General features: G+C 39.5%; 1 protein-coding gene across 3 annotated transcripts; it reads left to right on the top strand.

The window, feature by feature from the left end:
• The first annotated feature begins 624 nt into the window (after nt 1-624).
• TOPBP1 (DNA topoisomerase II binding protein 1) lies at nt 625-22,476 on the top strand. Of its 3 annotated transcripts, XM_065753345.1 has the most exons (27): nt 626-793; nt 1,287-1,421; nt 1,977-2,120; nt 2,815-2,996; nt 3,138-3,331; nt 4,264-4,443; nt 5,429-5,598; nt 6,095-6,258; nt 6,734-6,981; nt 7,173-7,492; nt 9,064-9,236; nt 10,258-10,469; nt 10,601-10,893; nt 11,325-11,498; nt 12,380-12,489; nt 13,497-13,620; nt 13,997-14,146; nt 14,591-14,699; nt 15,275-15,467; nt 16,266-16,492; nt 17,263-17,426; nt 18,786-18,900; nt 19,401-19,564; nt 20,283-20,423; nt 21,418-21,507; nt 21,866-22,027; nt 22,243-22,476. In XM_065753345.1, exons 1-27 carry the CDS (start codon nt 713-715, stop codon nt 22,384-22,386), a joined length of 4,563 nt encoding a protein of 1,520 aa, XP_065609417.1. In that variant the 5' UTR covers nt 626-712; the 3' UTR covers nt 22,387-22,476. The 3 variants fall into 3 exon arrangements, with proteins under 3 accessions (XP_065609415.1, XP_065609416.1, XP_065609417.1); XM_065753343.1 differs by lacking the exons at nt 21,418-21,507; nt 21,866-22,027; nt 22,243-22,476 and having other exon boundaries at nt 625-793; nt 19,401-19,568; nt 20,287-20,356; XM_065753344.1 differs by lacking the exons at nt 21,418-21,507; nt 21,866-22,027; nt 22,243-22,476 and having other exon boundaries at nt 625-793; nt 4,264-4,392; nt 19,401-19,568; nt 20,287-20,356.
• Nucleotides 22,477-22,825: the final 349 nt, after the last annotated feature.

The following is a 22,825-nucleotide window of genomic DNA, read 5'->3' on the forward strand; positions in this document are numbered from 1 at the left end:
TTTAGACCAGGTTGCTCACAGCCCCATCCAGCCTGCCCTTGAGTGCTTACAGGGAGACAGGAAGAGTGCTATTTCAAAGACTGCCTCTCAACTCACTCAGATCCTAGAAGTTAACTTTTTATTGTGTTTTAACCTCTGACGCTAACGCCAGAGGGGCTGAGCCCCGAGCACACCTCTAGCCTGCTGGGTTCTTAGGTTACGGCGCCATCTCGTGGCCAAACCGTAACGCTGCCGTGCTGAGACTCACCAGCAATACGTTTGAAAGCTGCCGTCCTTCCACAGCATTTCTTTCAAAACGACAGCTTCCAGTACGGACAGTGTGCAATCTACAGGAAGCCTTAGGAAATGTTAATGCCAACTAAGAGTGAAGGCACTGAGATCCATGACAGGAAAGCCACATCCAGCCCTCACACCCCACACAGCTGCACCTCGCCCTCCCTCCCGCCCTCTGTCGAAGTCTGCGCCTCCAACGGGCGCGTGGTAGCAGCGCAGGCGCGCTGGGCGTCACCCCATGGCACAGCCCGTCCCCTCATAGGCCACGCCCATACTAAATAGGCCACGCCCCCTGTCGTCCCCGCGCCTGCGCAGTGTGAGTCGCCGTTTTCCCGCCCGCCGCGGGAGTGCTGGGTGTTGTGTGAGGAGGGGCCCCGTGGGGAAGGGGCCTCCCTTCCCAGTGCGGGAATCTCAAAGGGGTTTGCTTCTCGGGTAGAGGATGAAAGACAGTGAGGAGCTGTTCTTGGTGAAATTCGTCAAGTCTTCTGGGAGCTCCAAGTATTTCTTGAAAGCTTTGGAGGTAGGTGAAAGCTGCGGGCCTTGCTGGATGTTCCGCCGAGGTCGATGTGGTGGTCGATGCAGCTTGTGTGTGTGTGTGTGTGTGTGTCTGGTGCGCTTCCCTAACAGAGGTGCTTGACAGTGATTATATCGATCAAGTTGAACAAGTGATTCTGTCAAAACTTGGTAATGTTGAGCAAAGTGCCATAAGGTCCAGGTGGTGGTTGCTCATCCACCTTAACAGGCACAACGTGGAGGCTTTTCCTACCTGGAGGGCTTTGAGGGAGCTGAAGGCACTGTATGGCGAGCTCATTTTGTATGTGGTGTCCAAATACTGTGAAAAGTTCTGAGGTGGGGGGGCTCCTTAGATGCCTTATCTCTGTTTTGCCCTGTGCCATTCAGGGTGTCTATTGTGGGACTGTTAAAAGTAGATGTGCTTTTGTAATTTACATGGTATTTTCTATTTGAGGTTTATCAGTCAAGTAAATGTGGTTGTGTGCATCATTTTCCTGCAGTCTATAAAAGAATTTCAGTCAGAAGAACATCTCCAGGTTCTCGAAGAAGGAGCAGCACTCAGTATAAAAGAAAATGATAAATCCCTTTACATTTGTGATCCTTTTATGGGCACTGATTTCAATCATCTCAAAAAGGTATGTTACACATCAGCTTATGCCAGCTGTATCCTTTCTGGGAGCACTAATAAGTCCTCTTAGACTCAGCACGTTTCTTCTTGTACTGAGTATAGTAGTATGCAGTATTCACAATGAAACCTTTAAAAGTTTAGTCTGTGCTGTATTTAGAGGAGTAGAAGACAACTAGTAAATGTGAGGATTATCACAAAGTGGAAAACTAAAACTGGAATGGGAGAGCTGGCTCTCCCTTTTTTTTCCTCCTGAGTAACATGATTTTGTTTGATGGGCAAGGAATTGTGCAGTAGACAAAGCTAGGCCGTCTGGAATCCTATGGGGTGTTAGCTGTTGCATCTATTGCTTTTATCAAGCCTAGAAAGCCTAAGAGGGTTGTACTACAAGTTTCCAACAAAATATAAAAACAAAACAGTTGCCTATTTAGTGATGCTAGACAAAGGACAGGGAAGGGCCTTGCTTTCCACAGGATTCTTCAGAGACAAAAAACCTTCCTTCCTCCAGTGTGCCTTCTGCTCATTTTCTTTGTTTTCTTTGTTTTCCATGTTTGCTTAATTGCAGCTTGGTTGTAGGATTGTTGGACCACAGGTAGTCCTGTACTGCATGCAGTCCCAGAGATGTGTCCCGAGAGCCGAGCATCCCGTGTATAACATGACCATGGCTGATGTAACAGTATCCTGTACCACCTTAGAAAAAGATGTTCGGGTAATGTATTGTACACAGTGGATGGTTTAGCGGATTTGTCTGTGACGTTTGCTTCAGATGGCTTATTGCTATGGCATCAGTCATGGTGTATGCAAATATAACTATGCCTATGTCTGGTCTTTCTTTGGTCTGTAGAGTATTTGTCGTTTATGTAGAGAGTTGTATGAAGAAAAAGGGAGCATTTTTTGTGATATGTAATCGTGTACATATGGTATATCTATATGTGCACTTTTATCTGTATTATATAAGCATATATAACAGTGTCAAGTGGCCGTTAATATGGGAATCTGTGTACGTTTGAGGATTTTTTTTATTGGCTGATGGATGGATCTGTTGGGCAGCTCATGCTGCAGATGACATGTTATATTTCTGGCTTTTCAGATCATGGTAAACATGAAGTATCCAGCCAGCTGTACTTTATGTGCGTTGTCCTAAGTTTTTCTTTATATATATATTCCAACATCTCCATCTAATTTATACTACCCGAAAGAGCAACCAGCAGTAAACTTTTTTTACTGATGGTAGTAAGGCTTAAGGTTATGTATTATATTATTTACTCTCCACGCAAGTAGAATGGAATTGATGTTTTGGATTGTTTTTTAGAAGAAGCCACTGAAAATTGAAAATTACTTATTTTTCAGTGTGGTGTACTTTTTTTCCTCTGGGTGATTTTTTCTATAATTTCTCCATTCAGGAAGAAGTTCATAAATACGTGCAGATGATGGGTGGACGTGTGTACAGAGACCTCAATGTGTTAGTAACTCATCTTATAGCAGGAGAAGTTGGCAGCAAGAAATACTTAGTAGCTGCTTCTCTGAAAAAACCTATTTTGCTTCCTTCTTGGGTTAAGGCACTATGGGATAAATCTCAGCAAAGGTAATGAAAACAAAAACAAAGTCAAACTTACTTTGTGTTGGGGGTCTGGTAATTCTTATGGTTATACACGCTTCTTTCTTCTCCTAATTGATTTTACTCTGATAAAAAAGGCATAATATTTTATCCCTTGCACTCCTTTAGCATGATGAGATACACAGATGTTAGCATGGAAGACTACGCTTGTCCTGTGTTCCTTGGCTGTACAATTTGTGTAACTGGCTTAAGCAGTTCAGACAGGAAAGAAGTCCAGCGCCTCACGGTTGAACATGGTGGGCAGTACTCAGGGCAACTCAAGATGAACGAATGTACTCACCTCATAGTTCAAGAGCCAAAAGGTAAAACTTACAGAGTACATATTATTTTCCCTTCTGGACTTGAAGTAAACACATGTAAGCATAAAAGTTTAAACAATCTCTGTTTGCTTCAGTATTGCTCTTGTTGCTTCTGTGTAGAAAAGTGGTGGTGTTGGGAGGAGTAGCACAGGGCACTCTTACCTTTCTTTAAAGGTAGGAGAACAGAGAAAGGAGAACAAGAGAAGGAAGAACAGCAGAGGCTCTGAAGAATGGAAGTAAAAGCGAGAATTGTAGAGGGAGACAAAGAAGAAAAACTACATTTTTGGGAGAGTATAATAGGGGTTAATTTATGTGTTGCTTGAAATTGGATAGCAAGTTTATGATTTTTTTTTTAACCAACCTATTCTTTGTACCTTCTGAACTCCCTGTAAGATAAGATGAAAGCTTCCTTCTTTCCCTCTTAGAAAGAAGAAAGGTTTTTACTTCTGTTGTGAGAAGAAAGAAGTTTTGTATTTCATAAGGTAGTAGAATCAGAATTCTGAGATGAGGCAGTTAAGTCTGATTTCTTCATGTTAGAGTGTGCTGGTACTGGCTGTACGTGACAGTTCGTAAAGTTGACGAAGCAAGGTAAAACTGTAAACTTCTTGTAGGTGGAATTTATCCAAAAATAAATGCAAGATGACATACTACCAGTAATGCTGTTAGTGGTGGGAACTGTTGATTCAAGCACTGCAGAGGGCTTCTTTTTGCTTTGCTGCTTTATAATGGTTCCGTGCCCTGTGATGTGATACCCATGAATGTCAAAGAGATTTTACTCTAAATAAAGGCAGATAAATAAGCAGCTCATGAGATGAGTACAACTTGCACCTCAAAATCACTTGAATTTTCCAATTTTAATGTGCATCTATCTTTCATTGTACTAATGCAGAAGTCTTTTAGAAACTTGTGTTTTTTATTTTATTTATCCTTAAAAGGTCAGAAGTACGAATGTGCCAAAAAATGGAATGTCCACTGTGTGCCTGTGCAGTGGTTTTCTGATAGCATTGAAAAAGGCTTCTGTCAAGATGAGACAATGTATAAGATAGAGTCTGGATCAAAACTAAGTAATACGCCCAGTACCTCAACACCCACAAGTCATGCCAGTAAGCTTGACAGTAAGTAAGACTTTCTAAGATGCATCTAAGTTAAGGTATGAAATATTTGTAATAGTAAGAAGGAAGAACTGTTTAAAATGAGTGTTTTCTACTTCTGTAGTGACAATGTTTTGAAAACTTGTTTTCTGCTTTGCTTATGCAAAACCCACAGCAGGTTACTTTTAGGTATGTTGCATGTTCCAACATACATAGACTTGAATGTGTGAATAATTGTTTAAAAGTCAATTTGATTTCGGTGTACTTGTCTGCTGAAGAGTCAGTGGTGTGTATCTTTTGGTAAGTCCTAAAAATGCAGGACTATTCCTACCTTTGTAATTGAGGTCAGATGTCTGTTGTGAATTAAATCATAGCCTTAGAGGGAAAACAGATGCTGATTTTCGTGTATTTGTCTTCGTTTATTCTGTAGGAATAGCAGGAAAGTTGAAAGCAGTTTGTAAACAAATATGGTAGCACAAAAGATGCAGCCTGCTTAAATATGTTTTTATTTTCAAATAGCTGCTCTTGACTGCTACTTGAGGAAATGACTGAGTGATGATGTACTGGGTTAGCACTACCAATAGGATGCTGGGATTTCAAGTTTGATGTTATGAAAATATATAACACTCTTAAGTCATTGAGCTTCAAATTGAACTCTTTTTTTTACTACAGAGAGGCCTCTCTCTCCTTATGAAATGGTTATTTCTAGCAGGTGCCTACCAAACTAGAATAAAAGCTTTGCAAATTGGTGGTTTTAATGACTGTTAATGTACAGGTAGCATCTATGTGGGAATAAATGAAAGGCACAAAGTTACTGTTGCTAGTAAGACCAGTATGAATGTGTGTATAAAACCCTTGGCTTAAACAGGGCTCTACTTAGCTATTCCCAGACTACATTTTCTTTTAGCATAAAAAAATCTAGTGTGACAGCTTTCTATTTATTTTTTTTCTGTTAAATAACAGAAAGAGAGGAGCAAAACTAATACATCTTCTTTTATTTTAATTAAAGCTCATTCCCTTTCGGACGTCAGCTGCATTTCCAATGTCAATTTGAGTAGTGTTAATGAAACTGCATATAGTTCTGCTATGAGTAGCAGACTGGACCCTGCCCCTGATGAGCTGGAAAACTTGGACATAAGTTCTTTTCAAGCCCCTGAAGATTTGTTAGATGGCTGTCGAGTATGTTTAACAATATGTACATTTCAAATATTCAGTCTTAACGTGTGGAAGCAAACTGGGTAGCTGCTAGAGTAAATTATGTTGCTTTATCAGTAGCAAATGGCACATGTGTGTCTGTATACTGTAGCTTTTGTGTGCCAGGTGCATATGAAATAAATTAATTATATTAAATGTATAATATGCATGCATTTTCACAGACGTACATTTAAATACATTAGTGAATGCGTTCCAGAAATGGTGTGTGATTTTTCTTCTTTATTCTGTTGGTACAGCTTCCACATTTAACTTCTGTCTGGCTGTTCGTTACGTTATTCAGTATTGAAATGTTGCTAGAATACTGTACAAAGATAAATCAATCACATTTTAAATGCTTCATTTCTGTTTTTTACTTCTTCTCTGAAGTGATATCTCTTATTTCTGAATTCTAGAGCAGTCATAACAAACTATCAGAATATTCTTTTTTTCCTTTAAAGACTTTTCTGTGTTCTCATTGTAGGTCTATCTGTGTGGCTTCAGTGGCAGGAAGTTGGACAAGATGAGAAGGCTTATTAACTGTGGTGGTGGTGTTCGGTTTGATCAACTTAATGAAGATGTTACCCACATCATTCTGGGGGAAAACAGTGACGAGCTGAAGTACTTTTTGGACAAGACACTACACAGGTTCTGATAACTGTATTGCCTAAGGTCTAATTCTGCCTTGCTTTCTTTCTCCCACCAATTTATGAACAAGAAAATATATATTGATTTGGAAATCGTAAGTAGCTCTTGTCTTAAATAAGAATTACTCCTAATGTGTTCTTGAATGCTGTAATTTTTAGGTTGCTATGAGTTGCCTCAGTAAACAAAAAACAGGTATTTTCACTGGTGGAAAAATAGATATTAATGTATCAGTATATTGTGGAGGAAAGATTTGTCAGCTCAGCAGTGGGCTGCTATAATGTAAATTGTAGGAAATAAATAGGAAACTGTCCTCATACTTAAGCATGAAGTTTTAAAGACTGTAGAGTATACTAGGAATGCCTTACCACTGGTGTTACAGACTTCTGGTGCGTGTGTGTATATGTAGTTTACAGAGTGGGAAACAAGAATCCCAGTTCCGAGACGTAACTTGTTTGTGTAACACTTTATTTTATAGGCCTCATATTGTGACAGCAAAATGGTTACTGGAGTCATTTAATAAAGGCTGTCTCTGTCCAGTGGAGCAATATATCCCTCAAAACTACCGGCTGTTAATGAACAAAATTTTGGATCAACCTGATGCAAAGTTAGTTCTTCCCAAAAATAACAGCATCTTGAAGAAGAAAGCTGTGAACGTTGTAAAGCACCAGAATGCTGCAGAAGATGACTTCTTCTCTCAGTATGTCAGTAATGATTCTACATTAGGTATGTTCAAGGCTCAGCATGCCATAGACAGTTGAACAGCTCCTGTAGAATTCAAGTTCTCAAGCATTTAATTATTAAAAATTGAGTATTTTAACTTCAGTATTGTTTTTTAGGAGTCATTCTCCATGAAGCTATTTTGAGTTGTCTTTGATGTTCTTGTCAAACTACTTTTTTTTCTTTTTTCTTTCTAGTTGAAGCTGAGAAACTAAAATCTGATAGCATCAACGATGTTACTCATGTGACTTTTCAGGAAGAGGATCATTCTTCTGTCTGTAATGGTTCTTTGGGAGACCCTTCTGCACAGAATGAAGGAGGTTTATTTGCCAGGAAGAGATTTCTTCTTTTGGGTTTTGGAGAAGAAGATGAGTCCTGCATTGCAGGTCTGATTAAGGAACATTCTGGGAAAATTCTGCCTCTGCAAAGCAGAACCATTGCAGACTATGCTGTGGTACCTTTATTGGGGTGCTCTGTGAAGCCAACTGTTGGTGATGTTGTCACAAATACGTGGCTGGTAAGGGAGTTATATTTTCAGTCCAATGAGTAAATGTATCTGTTATAAATCTTGCTAGAATGCAGAGTAACTGGCGGCTTATCTGCAAATAAGATGTTGAGAAATTAGTTTTATTTCATTTGAAATTTGTTAAATGAAAGTGTTCCTTAAAGTGCCTGCATCTTTTTGGTATCTTTTAGCTATTTCAAAAAGGAAATTTTCTACAGGCTTGTTAAATAAGGCTCATGACTCTGAGGATTTTGTTGGAAGGGACCTCAATGATCGTTTAGTTCCAACCCATATGCTATGGGCAGCTAGACAGAGCATTAGGTCAGGTTCTGCAGGCCCCCATCCAGTCTGGCCTTGAACACCTCTAGGGATGGAAAATCCACAGCCTCTCATGGTGAATTGTTCCAGTACCTCACTACCCTCTCAGTGGAAAACTTCACCCTGACATCTAACGTAAATATCTCCTCCTTTAGTTTAAAACATTCCCCCATGTCCTGTCACTGTCTGTGTGTATAAAAGTTGATTTCCCTTTGCTAATCTCTTTAAATATTGGAGGGCTGCAGTGATGTTTCCCTGCAGCCTTCTCTTCTCCAGATGAAGTAAGCCCAATTCTGTCAGTCTGTCTTTGCAGGAGAGGTGTTCCAGCCCTGTGATAATCTTTGTGGCCTTCCTCTGGACTTGCTCCAGAAACTCCACGTTTTTCCTGTGCTGTGGGCCCCAGAACTGGGCACAGTACTTCAGATGGGGCCTCTTGAGCGCAGAGGAGGGAGGCAATCACCTCCCTCTCCCTACTGGCCACCCCTCTTTGTTGCAGCCCCAGATACTGTTGTCCTTCTGGGCTGCAAGTGCTCCCAGCTCATTTATTTTAAATTATTTTTGTCTTGCAGGACCCCTAAGTCGTTCATGGCAGGGCTATTTTCAGTGAGTTCTCCCAGTTCATATACATATCTGGGATTGCCCCTAGCCAGGGGCATCACCTTGTACTTGGCTTTGTTGAACCTTGTTATGTTTTCATGGGCCTAAATTCTCTAAATATTCTCCAAATAGTGAATTTGTAGGAGAAGGAATGGACTAATAATGATTTTATTTTATATCTTTTTGCTTACTGTTTCTTGCTATATCTTTAACACAGCTTTCTGTCTTGTGTCAGAGAATGAGTCAGCTTTATAGCTTGAGGTAAAAGAAAAAAAGGTTTTTTTTTCTTTTGAAAAGGAGAGGGGGCACATGACATAGATTAAATGTTGTTAGCACTTTTCAGCATTAGATAAATTTCTGTGAAGTAAATCTATACAGACCATCAGATTGTACCTTGACCTACTTCAAGGGAGCCTCCTGGGTTGGAAGAGTAGCAACTGGAAAGTTCTGGAAAATGTCTAAGTCAGTCAAACCTGACAAGGCTCATGTTATCTAGAAGAGAATTTGTCTGATTGCATGTGAAGGAACTTTTATCAAATGCAGTGATAGAAACAGAGTTCTTGTTATACAAGTCTATAAATGCTATGGTACAGTTGCTGAGTTATTGCAGTTTTCTATTGCTGTTTGGGGTGATTTGCATTTTTATCTCTGTCATCTTCTTTTTTAAGGTAACGTGTGTGGAACAGCAGCTCCTCTTAGATCCCCGGTCCAATCCGCTTTTCACACCAGTCCTAGTAATGGAAGGAGTTACTCCTTTGGTGGACTGTGTTCTTTCTTTTAGCCAATTTACTGGTGCAGAGAGAGATTCCCTGGTTTATCTGGGGGGACTTCTAGGAGCAAGGTATGTTTTTTCCTGTTTTTATACAGCCATTGCGATTAAATCTCTTATAAATTTCTTCTTTCGTGGGACTACAGTATTTCAACATAAAATTATTCTGGATTCTCGTCACCTAAGTTGTAAATATCTTGGCTTTTTTCCCACTCCTTTAGAGAACTTTTTTCTTTTCACACAGCCTGATTTCTCCCAAAATCCCCTGAGTTGGCAATTGTACAAATTTGCTGACAAAACTGACACAGAAATGTCAATTTTAAAGATGTTAAGTCTTCTATATTCAGTGAATCATAGAATGGCTTAGGTTAAGTGGACCTTAAAGATCATCTAGTTTCAGCCCTCCCAGCAAGGTTGCCAACCACTAGATCAGGCACACAGGATCTCTTCCAACCTGTCCGCAAATGCATCCAGAGATGAGGTACCTGCAGCCTTTCTAAGCAGTGTGTTCCACATCTAATCTGAATCTCCTTTTTTTTTATTTTTTATTTTTAGTTTAAAGCCATTTCCCCTTGTTCTGTAAGTATCAGACTGCGTGAAAAAGAAGAGCTTGTAAGCTCTTTTCAATTACTGGAAGGCCACGATGAATTTTCCCACAGCCTTCTCCTTCAGGCTGATCAAGCCCAATTCCCTCAATCTTTTTTCATAAAGGGCTGTAGCCCATTAATTGTTTTCATGGCCCTCCTCTGGACTCACTCCAGTAGCTCTACCTCCCTCCTGTGCTGGGGGCCCTAGACCTGGATGTGGTATACTAGATAGGGCCTTGTGTGGGCAGAGCAGAGGGGAACTGTCACCTCTCACTCCCTGTTGGCCACTCCTCTTGATGCAGCTCAGAATACTGTTGACCTGGGCTGTAAAGTACATGCTGCTGTTTTTTGTCCACCAGAACCCTGAAGTCCTTCTCTGCAGGGAAACAGGCCTTGGATCATTCTACCTGTTCTCCTGTTACTTGAATGTATTTTATAGCATTATAAACTCGCCGTAGGTTAACCTTGTTTATGACTAAATAAATGTTTTGTTAATCTGATTTTAGAGTCCAAGAGTTCTTTGTGAGAAAAGCCAATGCAAAAAAGGGAATGTTTGCAAGTACCCATCTTGTGGTGAAAGAGCCCGATGGTTCCAAGTATGAGGCTGCAAAGAAGTGGAATTTGCCTGCGGTCACTGTAGCTTGGCTTTTGCAGTCTGCAAGGACTGGAAAGAGAGCAGATGAGAGCAAGTTTTTCGTCGAAAATGCAGATGCTGAAGGTTGGTTGCTAGCAAGTTAGGGAATATGGGAAGGAAGATGAATTAAGTTCTTTTAAACAAGCATATATAATACCTGTGTTTAAAAGAGAAATCAGATGGCTTACTTATAATTTATTTGTTTCCTTTTAAAGATGAGAATTCCATTACTAAGTTTAGCAAGACACCATCAACTACTAAATTTCCTGATTCTCCAGAGCGACCTACTTATCTCCATGAAGTTGGAAAAAAAACAGCTGTCACCCCTCTTGATATCAACAGGTTTCAGAGTAAGGCTTTCCAAGCTGTATTCTCTCACCATACTGGGAAGACAACAACTCCTCCTGCTCCAGGAGGATTGCTACAAAAAGAACCATCTTTACACCTTGATACACCTTCAAAATTTCTTTCCAAAGACAAATTATTCAAGCCTTCTTTTGATGTAAAGGTAATGTTCTTTGCAAGTATTTGTGTTGATAGAGCCATTGAGTTTAAAGATGTACATAAACTTTCTCCCCACTTCTCTCTTCCTCTCCCTCTCCCCTTCCAATGAAACAATATGTACTGGAAATGGCTTATGATTAGGAATACCTGGATTTGGCTGCTGGCTTTTTTCCATTGCAGGCCGTTCTCACTGAAAAAAGAAGATTTAAGTCGCACCTCTTTTCTTCCAATTTTATTTATCTATACTTTAGGATTAGGATTCTCTTTTTCAGTTTTTGTGCCAGTGCCACTTTCATTCACACTTGCTGGCTGCTACTGTAGTACACAGTCCTGGTTTCACGATTCCTTCCTACTCTATCTGTGAAACTTGCTCTTGAGTGAGTGTTGGTTGTAATGTGTTTATGCAAGTCAGTCAATTACTTTGTTTTTTGGTAGGATGCTCTGGCAGCTTTGGAAACTCCAGGAGGCCTTGGTCAAAAGAACAGGAAGCTGAGCACACCTCTGTCTGAAGTCATTGGCAGAAACCTGAAATTGGCACTGGCAAACAGCACTCGGAATACAGAAGCTCTTACTGCCAGCCCTCAGCTGAAGGCTGCACAGTCAGAAGTGGTAGGAAATTTTGTTTTTGAGCCTTTGGAACATAGATTAATTAAGAAAATGCTGTAAATTTTGTGATTTAAGCTGTACAGGAGTTGGTACATTGCAATATATTTGAGTAAAAATCTGTATGATTATCTGCCTTTAACAATGAATAAAGCAAGATAAGGCAGCAGGCAAAGAATTTTAACCATCTTTTTTCTCTTGTTTGTACTGCCATCCTAAATGTTAAGGAGTTGCTAAGCAGCACTGTTTATAAAGCTGTAACAATTCAGTTTTCATAGTATTTAGGATAGGAGAATTTTGTCACAATTAAGAAACTCCTAAGCTCCCAATGAGCAGGATTAAATATTTTATGTTGGACTGAAGTTTAGAGTTCCAGCCTAATGTACTCTGATGAGAGAAAGTAGAAAAAGAAGCAAGAGAAAAGAGTGTTTGTGTACTGCTTCCCATGTTGTTGCTCAGAGTACTATAAAGGAGGGGAAGAAACTAATGGCATTTAGTAAGGGAAGGTTGTTACTTCTTATTATGTAGTTTCTGAACTCTCACTTTACTAGAGTGAAATGTTTTTGTGGCATTATTATTGTGGCATCAGCTTTGATAATTCCTTAATTTTGTTGCTCAGGGGAAGTGGTCAGTCTGTGATGAAAAACACACAGTGTGGTTTAGGGAGACTGTTTAAGAGTGAATCTTTTGTCTTTGGATTCCTAGCGCTTGGGAGGACGGTTTTGCTCTCTTTTGATGTGGAGTTTGGGAGTATCAAAACCAGAAAAAAATGTTTACCTTACTTTTCCTGTTCTTGGATATATTATCACATATTAAACTGAGTACTTAAATATTATTGTTACTCATGCAGAAACCTAAACATGATTTCCCCCCCCCTACTTAAACAGGAAGAAGAGCCCAAACCTCTAGCTGATGTTGTTATATGTGTTACTAAAAAACTTAGCAAGAAGCAGAGTGAACTGAATGCTCTAGCAACTTCTCTTGGTGCAGACTACAGGTATAAAAATAAAAGCAAACAACTTCCAAGCTTCTTTGCTGGTGGGAATTGTAATAAATATGACTCTTAGAATTCTAATACCCTTATCTGTAGAATTTTTTCTATAGCTAAACTTTAGGTTTCACAATCTTAAATGATTTATGTCCAAAATTACAGCCATATGCTATTAAGTCAGTTTTTCTCAGTGTTCCTGATAAGTCTGTCTTGAGAAAACTTTATCCTGCAGTGTACTAGTATTGCAGAAAAATATTCTTTTTTTTTTATGCAGAAGATTCTGAAAATAATAGCATTTGAGTAGTTTCAAAATCCGTAATATAAAGTCAATTTTAGTCTGATCTGAAAGTGTGTGTGTCTGTTTGGCTCACAGCTAATTACTTTACAGATTGTAAACATGTCTTAAGTTCAATGCTTAGAGAAGCTTATAAAGAGTAGGTTGTTACTGAGAGGGAACTACAAACTGATTTGTTTGACTGTTTTGTTCCTGCAAGGCCCACTTCATATATTTTGTTACTGATTTCTCAGGTGTTTTTATTCACATTGTGGAAGAGAAAGTTGCCCTTATATCAGGCTTAAATGTTCTAAATCTATTTCCATTAGAAATGTTAAGTTTTATCAGTTTTAGGGTTCTGCATTTTATTTTGACCTTTACAGACTGGTGTTTCAGATGCAGCTCGATATGTCAGTAAAAGAAAAACATAATAAACTAGGTCGCGCATATTTTTAGAAACTGATGTGGAACTTCCTTTACTTTAAACCAAAAATAACAACAAATCAAAACCCCAAACTCTCTTTTATACCTTTGTCAGATGAAGTTGTGTTTACTTCAGGAATGCTTTCAGAAGAGATAGGTGTTCTGTCCTGAGACTGAAAGTTGTCTTTCTTTTGTTATGGCTAAATAAATAATGAGCCTGCTTTCTTCATCAAAGTAGGTATGTTTCTAGGATCAGCTGCTGATGCTTTTTGATAGGAAATTATATTCTCAAGTTGTATTTTGTATTATTTTCTAGATGGTGCTTTGATGAAACAGTAACACACTTCATCTACAAGGGAGGACAAAATGACAACAACAAGGAATATAGATCTGTTAAAGAACGAGGAATACATATTGTTTCGGAACACTGGCTTTTAGAGGTATGAAGCTTGCATTTTTTTTTTCCCTCATACTAAAAGTGAACAGAAAAGAAGCCTTAAGACTCGTTAGATGGCAGTTGGTTTTCCACTGGAGTTTACATTGAACATATATAGGAATTGATTTTTTTTTTACATTTTTGTTTTGGATTTATAAATTGAACAGTTTTTACTAGTATACATTTACTGGTGTGCATATTCTGTGAGGGAAAAATAAATTCTCTTCAGCAGTTCTGCTATATGTTTCCCAGAGCAAGAGCTGCATTTTTTTATCCCGTGTAAACTATTTCTTTCAGTGATCCTTTTCCTATACTTAAGTATGGAATCTGCATTTTCAGCTAGTTTTTCATCTTTTTTATATTAACTAATATTGTTACAGTGTGCCCAAGAATATAAACGGCTTCCTGAATCTCTCTTTCCTCACACTTACAATCCAAAAATGAGCCTGGACATCAGTGCAGTGCAAGATTTCAGGCCCTCCTCTTCCAGTAAGCTTCCATCCTCTGGAAAACCAGCAGAAGAAAATGAGGTATAGTGTGTGATAGAAATTCATGCTGTATGACATCATTGAAATTCAGTCCACATAGCTGTTACATTTAATGTATTAAAGGAAGTTGAATCTTTATTCAGTGATGCAGATGCTCCTTCATGCTTTTCCTGCATTTGTAATCCTCTTCTAGGACAGTGAAGGTAAACACAGACATTTCAGGATTAGAAGTGCTTTCCATTCTTTGCCTTCTTTTGTAAGTGAACAAGAGATCCAGGGCTTAAGCTTGACTTTGTAGACACGTAGACTGCAGAGTAGGTGTTGTCATTGATGCAATTTTTCTCTGTCATCTTGTTGTCGTGTTGGCAGAAAGATTAGCTTATTCTAAGGCAAGATTATTTGTCTGCAGAATTTTCACAGGTGTTGAACAAGGGTAAAAATAAAAATCTGGTGTTCAAGAATTCTGCTTGTCTTCGTTGGCTTTAGATTCATCCAGTGGATGAAGATGATGCTGAAGATGATTTAACTACTGACCAAATAAAGGAAACAGTTGACAGAGGGGAAGAGCACTTCGGAATAAGTGAATCCAAGGGAGGTAAATATACATTCCTGTTCTCAGAATAGTTGCATAATGTCAAACTGCTAGTGTAGGCCTTTGACAGTTTCAGGTGCTGAATGTTAAGATGTGAAAGCTTTAGCTACCATGTTTATATACCAGTTATGTACAGCAAGCCACTGTTGCTCGATCTGAGGTAGAGAGGTTTTACTCTCTAAGTTAAAGATCTTGCTAGCTCATAATAAAGTTACAGTAACCCATTACAAATTACTTAGTTGCTATGTCTTTGTTTTTAAAATGCTGAAGTTTGATTTTTTTGGCACAGAAAATCAGTATTGTATGCATTTCTGTGTTACGTAAATAAATGTGTATGAGAGAGTTGTGGACTATAACGTAGAGGATGTGAGCAATTTCAGAAGTGATCTGAATGGGAATTCCTGCTCGTGTCTAGAAATGGGTGACTTCAGTCATACGTCGTTCTCTTAGATACCTTTTCCCTCTTTGATCATATAATCTTCCTCCCCGATATGGGGGAGGGAAATTGTCTTGAATGTCTGTACTTTTCATTTATTATAGTAATCTTGATCTTGTGGGCTTTGTTTATTTTCTTGAAGTTTTAACCCAGGCACTAGAAATGAGAGAGAACTTCCAGAAACAGCTGCAGGAGATCATGTCTGCCACGTCAATAGTGAAACCACAAGGGCAGAGAGGTTCCCTTTCAAGGAGCAGTTTCGATAGTTCTCCAGCCACCCCTGATAGCACACGCTCTGTGCGAAATGGCCGCAGTAGGGTCTTGGAAGCTCTAAGGTATTGATTTTCATTTCAGTGTATCTTATTTTGGCCTCTCTACTCAGACAATCACTGAAACATGAATAGATCCTTCAGGGTTTTTAGTTGTATTGTCTTTCTGCGTTAATATACTTCATTTGATTTTCTTGCAATTCGTAATCTTTAACAAGACCTGCTAGGTAAAATCAGAGTATTATCTTAGTCCTAATATTACTTATAAGTGAGTATATTTGCTTTTCAAAAAATCATAGAGTGATTGCTTTTTAATATTTAAATGATTTTTGCTAACCAACTAATTTGTCTTCAGATTAGTTAGTGTTCTTAGATTTTTGAAGGAAACAATGCTGCAGTATTTCAGTACCTAGGTTACATACAAATAGTTTTTCTTGTAAAGCATTCTGTGTATATTTATCCTCTTTTCATTTCTCTGTGTAATCACAGCTGAGCTCCAGTGAGAAGAATGTAATTGAAATCTTGCAAAGTCATTCCTTTAGTTGGGTGTTTATTTGCAAACTAAAAGATTCAGTAAAGGGTAGATTGCACTGATTATGAAATAATTTATCAGGACGACACATGGTGAAAATATCTCCTACTTAAGTTTTGGCTACTTTGTTTTCAGCCACACTGACACTTAAACGCACAAAGACAGATTGCTGAAATTGCTTTCATACTGAAAGTTTCTACTTTTCTGGACGTACCTTCTAATAATATAACTTGGGTGTTACAGTTGATATGATTGTTATACAGAAGACTACCATTTTAGAGCATAATGTTTTAACAAAGGAATGTTTAAGGTAATTATGCTTTTTTCCTCAGGCAGTCCCGTCAAGCTGTCACAGATATCAACACAGAGCCATCCCAGAGTGAGCAGATCATCTGGGATGATCCTACAGCGAGGGAGGAGAGAGCAAGACTTGTCAGCAACTTTCAGTGGCCTAACAGTCCTTCCCAGTACGCCGAGCAAGCTCAGAGTAACATTAATAGGAACATGGATGAGTCTGCTTTCAAAGGATCCATAGCTGATGCAGAGATTGCTGGTATAGGTAAAATAAAATCAGAAATAAGATACCACTTTTCTTTGCTACAGCATCAGGTTGATCCTTGGAGATTTCGAAATATGATGATGCTTAAATTTTACTTCAAAAATAGAGAGTGAACACTGTTAGCATTTCTTGAATGTGGAATTAGACTTTTTTCATCTTTGTGCTCCATGATGTGTTGCTGTTTCTTAAAAAACAAAAGAGCTTTCCTGACTATTTGCCATCTGTGGTCAAACACCAAGGCAGCATTTTTCTAAAAATAGTTTGTATCAACTTTAGAAAATGTCTTCCACAATTTTTTTTGGATCCTAAGCTGGCTTCCAGCTAACAAGTCAGGAAGATACAATGGAATTCAAATAGGAATGCTATTAGCAGAATATTTTTAATATTAGTGGAAATAATCAGTAGGTGAAGACTGGAGGACAGGAAGAAGATGCTTGTGAGCACCAAAAACAGTATCTCAGAGCCAATTATGAATTTGCTTAGGTTAGGATTTAGTCAAGATACTGATTTATTTGACATCACAATCTTCTGCTAGGATTAAGCAGGACTAAAGCAACACACTTCAGGTTTTTCATCCATTTTTGCTTTCTTCCCACCTTCAGAGAAAGAGCAGAATCACTTACTTGTCTCCCATTGCCACCTCCCCTCACCCTCCCAGCAAATCTGCTTTGTAGAGATTCTTCTTAGAGTGACAATCTTCACTGACAGCAAATGCTGTCCTAGAGGAGGTTGAAGAAAATTAGCTAAATAAATTCATTTTTTTTCCTCAGTTGTTCCAGAGGTTGGGGATGGAGATACAATTGAAGATCTGAAGAAGCCTCTGTGTAGAGATCCTGAAACACCTGTTAAGGATCACTTGATCCCCACTCCACAGGCTCCCAGCATTGCATTCCCACTGGCTAACCCTCCTGTGGCACCCCAGCCCAAAGAACAGGTTTGGCATTTGAAGAAATGGTCGTGATTGTATGTACTTGAAAAGCATAGCTATACTTTAAGGGCTGCTCTGAAATTAATGCCTCCTATGTTCTTCTGGTGGCCTGTGACATCAGGGGTAGATGTTGATGATATGGCAGTGGAGGTTAAATATTCCTGGCAATATTCCTTTACACGTTCTTGCCATGTGAGAGATAGCAGAGGGACAGTCTGACGTTTAAGTGCATCTGAAGCAAAGGTGTGGAATTCTTCACATGAAAAAATGGCACCCATTGACATTCGATAATGGTTGCTGAATGTTTATGGATATCAAACTGAGGATGTGAGCACAGTGAGGTAGTGGCTGGTGCATTTCAGTAGTGGCAGCAGCATCCACTTGAAATGCACTGAGAGCAGCCCTATAAGAGAAGGAGTTGGGGGGTCCTGGTGGACAAAAAGCTGGACTTGAGCTAGTAATGAGTGCTTGTCACCTGGAAGGCCATCTGTATCCCAGTGCCAGCAGGACAAGGAAGGTAACTGTTCCTCTCTGCCCCTCTGAAGCCCCATCTGGAGTACTTTGTCCAGGCCTGGGGCCTCTTGCACAGATAAGACACGAGAGTGGCAGAGTGGGTCCAGAAGATGCTACAAAGATGATCAGAGGTCTGAAGCACTTCTCTTACAAAGACAGGCTGAGGGAGCTGGGAAACCTAACTGGCCTTTTGCTAATTTATGGGTGCTTATATGTAGGAGGGGGAACTCCAGCCATGTTAGGATGATGGAAAAAAGTTAGGCCTGTTTTTTTTGCAGGTGGTATCTGGGATTCAGGCTTAAATTCCAACTGAATATTTTTGTTCTAGCCAAAAACCTGGTTTAGAAATTTAATATTGCATAGTGAACTTGAAAGCAGCTAGGAAAATTAGTTTAGGCTTTTGCCTGCAGTGCATCATTTGATGCTCCAACTTCCAGCATCAGCCATGTGTCTTCAGAGGGCTGATGTGTCATGTTAGTGAATAAACTGTGGTGGAAATTTATAGAGAGCCTTGGGAGTTAAAGAAATCCTGTGTGGATGAGGCAGTGTGATAGATGGATGATGGTTGCTTTATGTGTTCAGCATGGCATTCAGTGAATATGGATTAGTTTTTATGACAGATTTGTTCAGTTCTGCCCTAAAAAAAGATGAAACCAAGAGGATGTTAAGCAGGAGCTTAGTGTTGATTTGATAAGATCCAGCTTTTGTCAAGTGACTGACAGGTTTGGTTCTGCTTTTCCTTGCTAAAAGAAGGCTTAACATAAAAATAATCTAGAATTGCTTGCAGGGAAATAGTCAACTGTCAAACTTACCGTTCTGTAATGTTTCTGAAATCTGTTGCTGTATTTTCAGGCTGTTACAGGAGATGAGAAGGTTGATGAAGAACCAGAAAAATGCCGTAAATTTCAGCTGTCTTCTCTTAATCCTCAAGAAAGATTTGACTACTGTCACCTGATTGAGGAATTAGGTACCACCTATTTGTGAAATGCATGGGATAGTGTGTTATAAGCTGGTCAGCTGTGGCTCTCTGGGAAAAGAAAGGGCTTCTGTTAATGACTCATCAGATCAGAGGTCTCAAATGTATAGTTTTCTGTGCTTGTGGGCAATTCCTTGAATATATTATTATTTTGGGAGTGATCAGCTTTGCCATAAAACAGCAAAGGTCTTGTATTCTGGCAGTTTCTTTTAGCTGGCTCCACAACAGCCCCATTATTATTGTTGGGAGTGTCTAGGATCTGTCATCTTCTGGTGTCTCCCATTCCTGCTTCTGTTACGCTGGCACTTTTTTTTTCTTTTCCCAGAACTCCTCTTTCCTTGCCAGCTTCTCCCTGATCACTTCAGTTGTAATATTTTCAGTGTAAATTCAAGATACTCCTATTTAAAAAGTAATTCTCGCTTGGGGTGGTCTTTTTGTGGTACAGCCTGAACTCTAACTAACTTGAATCATGTTCAATCCTCAATTCCAAGGTGGAATAGTACTTGAGAAACAGTGCTTTGATCCGAGTTGCACGCACATCGTTGTGGGACATCCTCTTCGCAATGAGAAATTCCTGGCTTCGATGGCAGCTGGAAAGTGGGTGCTTCATCGTTCCTACCTGGAGGCATGTAGAGGAGCTGGCTGCTTTGTTGAGGCATGTAACCTTATTATTGAGAAACTAGAATGTTGTACTTTTTTAATGTCCTTTTTTTTATTATTTTTTATTTTTTTACTGGAAAAAGATTTCTCAAAAGCAGATAGTAGGAGTGGCTGAGCCTTGGGATTTTTAGAGGCTCCGTTATCTGAGAAACTTCTGGCAAGCTTGTCTCTGAAAGCAGGTTCCTGACCACTTAACTTGTCTTAGCACAGGACAACTGAAACACCTATACCTTGTTGGTGTTTCTGGAGTTTCTGGAAGTTGAAGCTTGAGTACCTCTTGTTAAATTCTCACTGGTATCAGTTAGAAGTCGCGCATCTTGTGCACTAGGAATTAAGTCTTAATCTTTTCTATGCATCAGTTTTTTAAAGATTCCAACTCTATTAGCCTGTGCGTTTTGAGCACCCTCTTCCAAAGTGTCCAGAGTGGTTTGGCACTGCTGTTGAATTCCACTGCTGATATCCACAGGAGTAGTGTGGCTGCATATAATGTGCATTAATGTTGTAGGAAATGGGAGTTTGATTTAAAACTGGGGGGAGCTTTTATGTATGGAGAAAATAATTACATGCATTTAAAAGACATATCTCTTAATTTTATGTAGACCTGCTTTGCTCAGATAAAACTGATGTACAGAGCTAGACTGAGTTGTGAATTGTTCTGGGTGGTTTTTTATTTGATAAGACTTCTTTATAATTCATGCCTATGATTACTCTAGGAAGAAGATTATGAGTGGGGAAGTGATTCCATACTTAATGTTTTGACTGGAATCAATGTAAACCAGAAGAAGCTAGCACTCGCAGCCATGAGGTGGAGGAAAAAAATTAATAAAGGAAGGCAAGAAACTGGAATTACCGAGGTATTGAGATGTGAGGTGGATGCAAGATGTACAGTGTGGATGGCCAAGACAGGGTTTGTCACCATGAAACCCAGAAAATATCTGTGAATCTGTCTTCTTAATAAGAACAAAATGGCTTAGCTGAATATCTCATAGTTAGTTGAGCAACTTTGTCTTTAAAAAAGCTCTTGGTGCTGGTATATTAAGTCCTAATGTATGCTTGAACCACTCTTCCAGCTTTTTGCAGAGCTGGACACGTGGCTCTTGAAGTATGTAAGCATCATTCAGCCACTAAGGTGCCATTGTTTGTGCTTCTGAGCTGTAGCTGGGGAGCTTGGTTTTACCAGAAAACTATGACTAGTGCTGGCAGTAACTGTTAGAAATCCCCTGTTGTGCCATACAGGTGAATATAGCTCAATGGACAGCATTTTCTAGCAATGGGCACGATACTGTACTTCAGACAAGACACCAGTTGACATCTTTCCCAAAGCACCTTCTCTGCTCTCACACAGTGCAAGTTCCACAGTGTTTCAGTGACATTTTTGGAGGTGGAACTGGAGTTCACCAAGTCCTTTTAACTGCCCTCTCCAACTAGACTGCCTGTGTCTCAACTGCATCAGTGTAACACATGACTCACGCGTATAACCTCTTTTAAATGACCATTTGTAAGAAAAATTATGCCCCTTACCTGTTTGGAAATACATTGGCCCTAGATGCTGTTACTCAGCTTTGCTGAGTACGTAATACAGTGGTGTTGCAAATGTTTTGAATAGCGTGGTTTGCTGACTTTCCATGCAGGTGGAAGGGCATGGTGGCAAGCTGCTGGAGTGAGTGTGTTGGCCAGATAGTTGCATATTGTGCATTTTTTCAGCCTCTTACAGTTTACTATGACAGAACCAAGTGACAGCAAATGTTTTTCTGATGGGTACTCCTGAAAGAGGCAAATGAGTGATCTGTGAAGTCTGTACTTCTATAGCATCGACATCATTATGGCTAAATGGAGTCTTTTGTCTAGGGAGCCTTCAGTGGCTGGAAAGTGATCCTGAATGTTGATCACGCCAAGGAGGCAGGATTCCGACGCCTTCTTCAGTCAGGAGGAGCAAAAGTATGTAGCTTTATACATTACTCTTCTTTAATCTTGTTGTTTTGTAGAGGGTTTGTCGTTAATTTTTGAGGTATTGGTAGAATTTCTTAAACTTCGTGCTGGGTGTTGTCCATACTAGTAGTAGGTCTTAGCCAGAATTGCTCAGAGCATTGAGTACAGAGTTTGTGTGCCCTGTTCTGTCGAGAGGATCGGCCTTCTTGAAAAGTAAAGATGGTACAGAATGCACAGTGAACAGCATTTGGTTTTGTGTTGGTTTCATGGCTGAGTTGTGAGTTTATAGGTCACGAGCTGCTTTTGTCTTCCATAGGGAAGAAACACAAAAATTAATAGCTTTAATCTCTCGTGTTTTAATCTGTAGGTGTTTTCAGATCATTCTGTGTCTTTCTTCAAAGAAGCGACTCATCTCTTTGCTGACTTCAGTAAGCTGAAGCCAGGTGACACCAGGGTGAACGTAGCAGAGGCAGCAGCACAGGGAGTGAACTGCTTAAAGCCAGAGTACATCGCAGACTTCCTCATCCAGGTGGGTGCTGTGCAGGCAGGACAGGGCAGGCCCCCAGCAGGGCACTAGGAGCCTCTGCCAGAGTAGGGAGCCTTCAAAATATTCCAAGTGTGGATGTGCAACGTTCCTTTTATTAATTTACATCTTAGAAAACAACTGAGCAGTTTCTTTACTTTCCAAAGCTCCTCCTTGAGCTGAGCTAAGTGACTTTTTTTTTCCCCCTTCCTCTATTGAAGGATCCACCTCCCCCAATGGAGTCTTACTGCCTGCCAGAAGCTGAGCCTTGCTTCCAGAACAGCAGGGAACTTGGGACTGGATTATCCCAGAAAAGAAAAGCACCGGGAGAAATGAACAGAGTCAAGCGATCCAGAATGCACTGAGAAAATTCTGTGCTTTTAACTTGTACATTTTATATATTCATATTTATATTTTTTCATCCTCGCCACAAAAATTAAAAGCTTCCAATCTCACTTCCAGTAGTATTCATAGGAAAGATCTCTATGGTTACCAGTGCCGTTAATGATTTGGTTTGGGGACAGCATTGTATAATAAATACCTTGAGATGCTTAGCAAACTTTTTGTCTGAGTGTTGTAGGGAAAATACCACTTGGTAAGAATGCTGTTGCCATTTGCCACACAATAATGGACTTATTTTGTGAATTTCCTCTTGGTTTTACCCCAGGAGAAAATACCAAAAGAGAAATTAGATTTAAAAGAAAACAAACAAAAAAGGCTTATAAATTTTAGTAGCAACAGTGGGTGTATAATATATATTTTATGGAATAATCTAAAATCAGGTGACTGCTGTCATTGCTCAGT

This window comes from Cyrtonyx montezumae, unplaced genomic scaffold, assembly GCF_038088225.1.
Source record: "Cyrtonyx montezumae isolate F1298 unplaced genomic scaffold, pur_monq_1.0 scaffold_8, whole genome shotgun sequence".
In the NCBI taxonomy this organism is placed as follows: domain Eukaryota; kingdom Metazoa; phylum Chordata; class Aves; order Galliformes; family Odontophoridae; genus Cyrtonyx; species Cyrtonyx montezumae.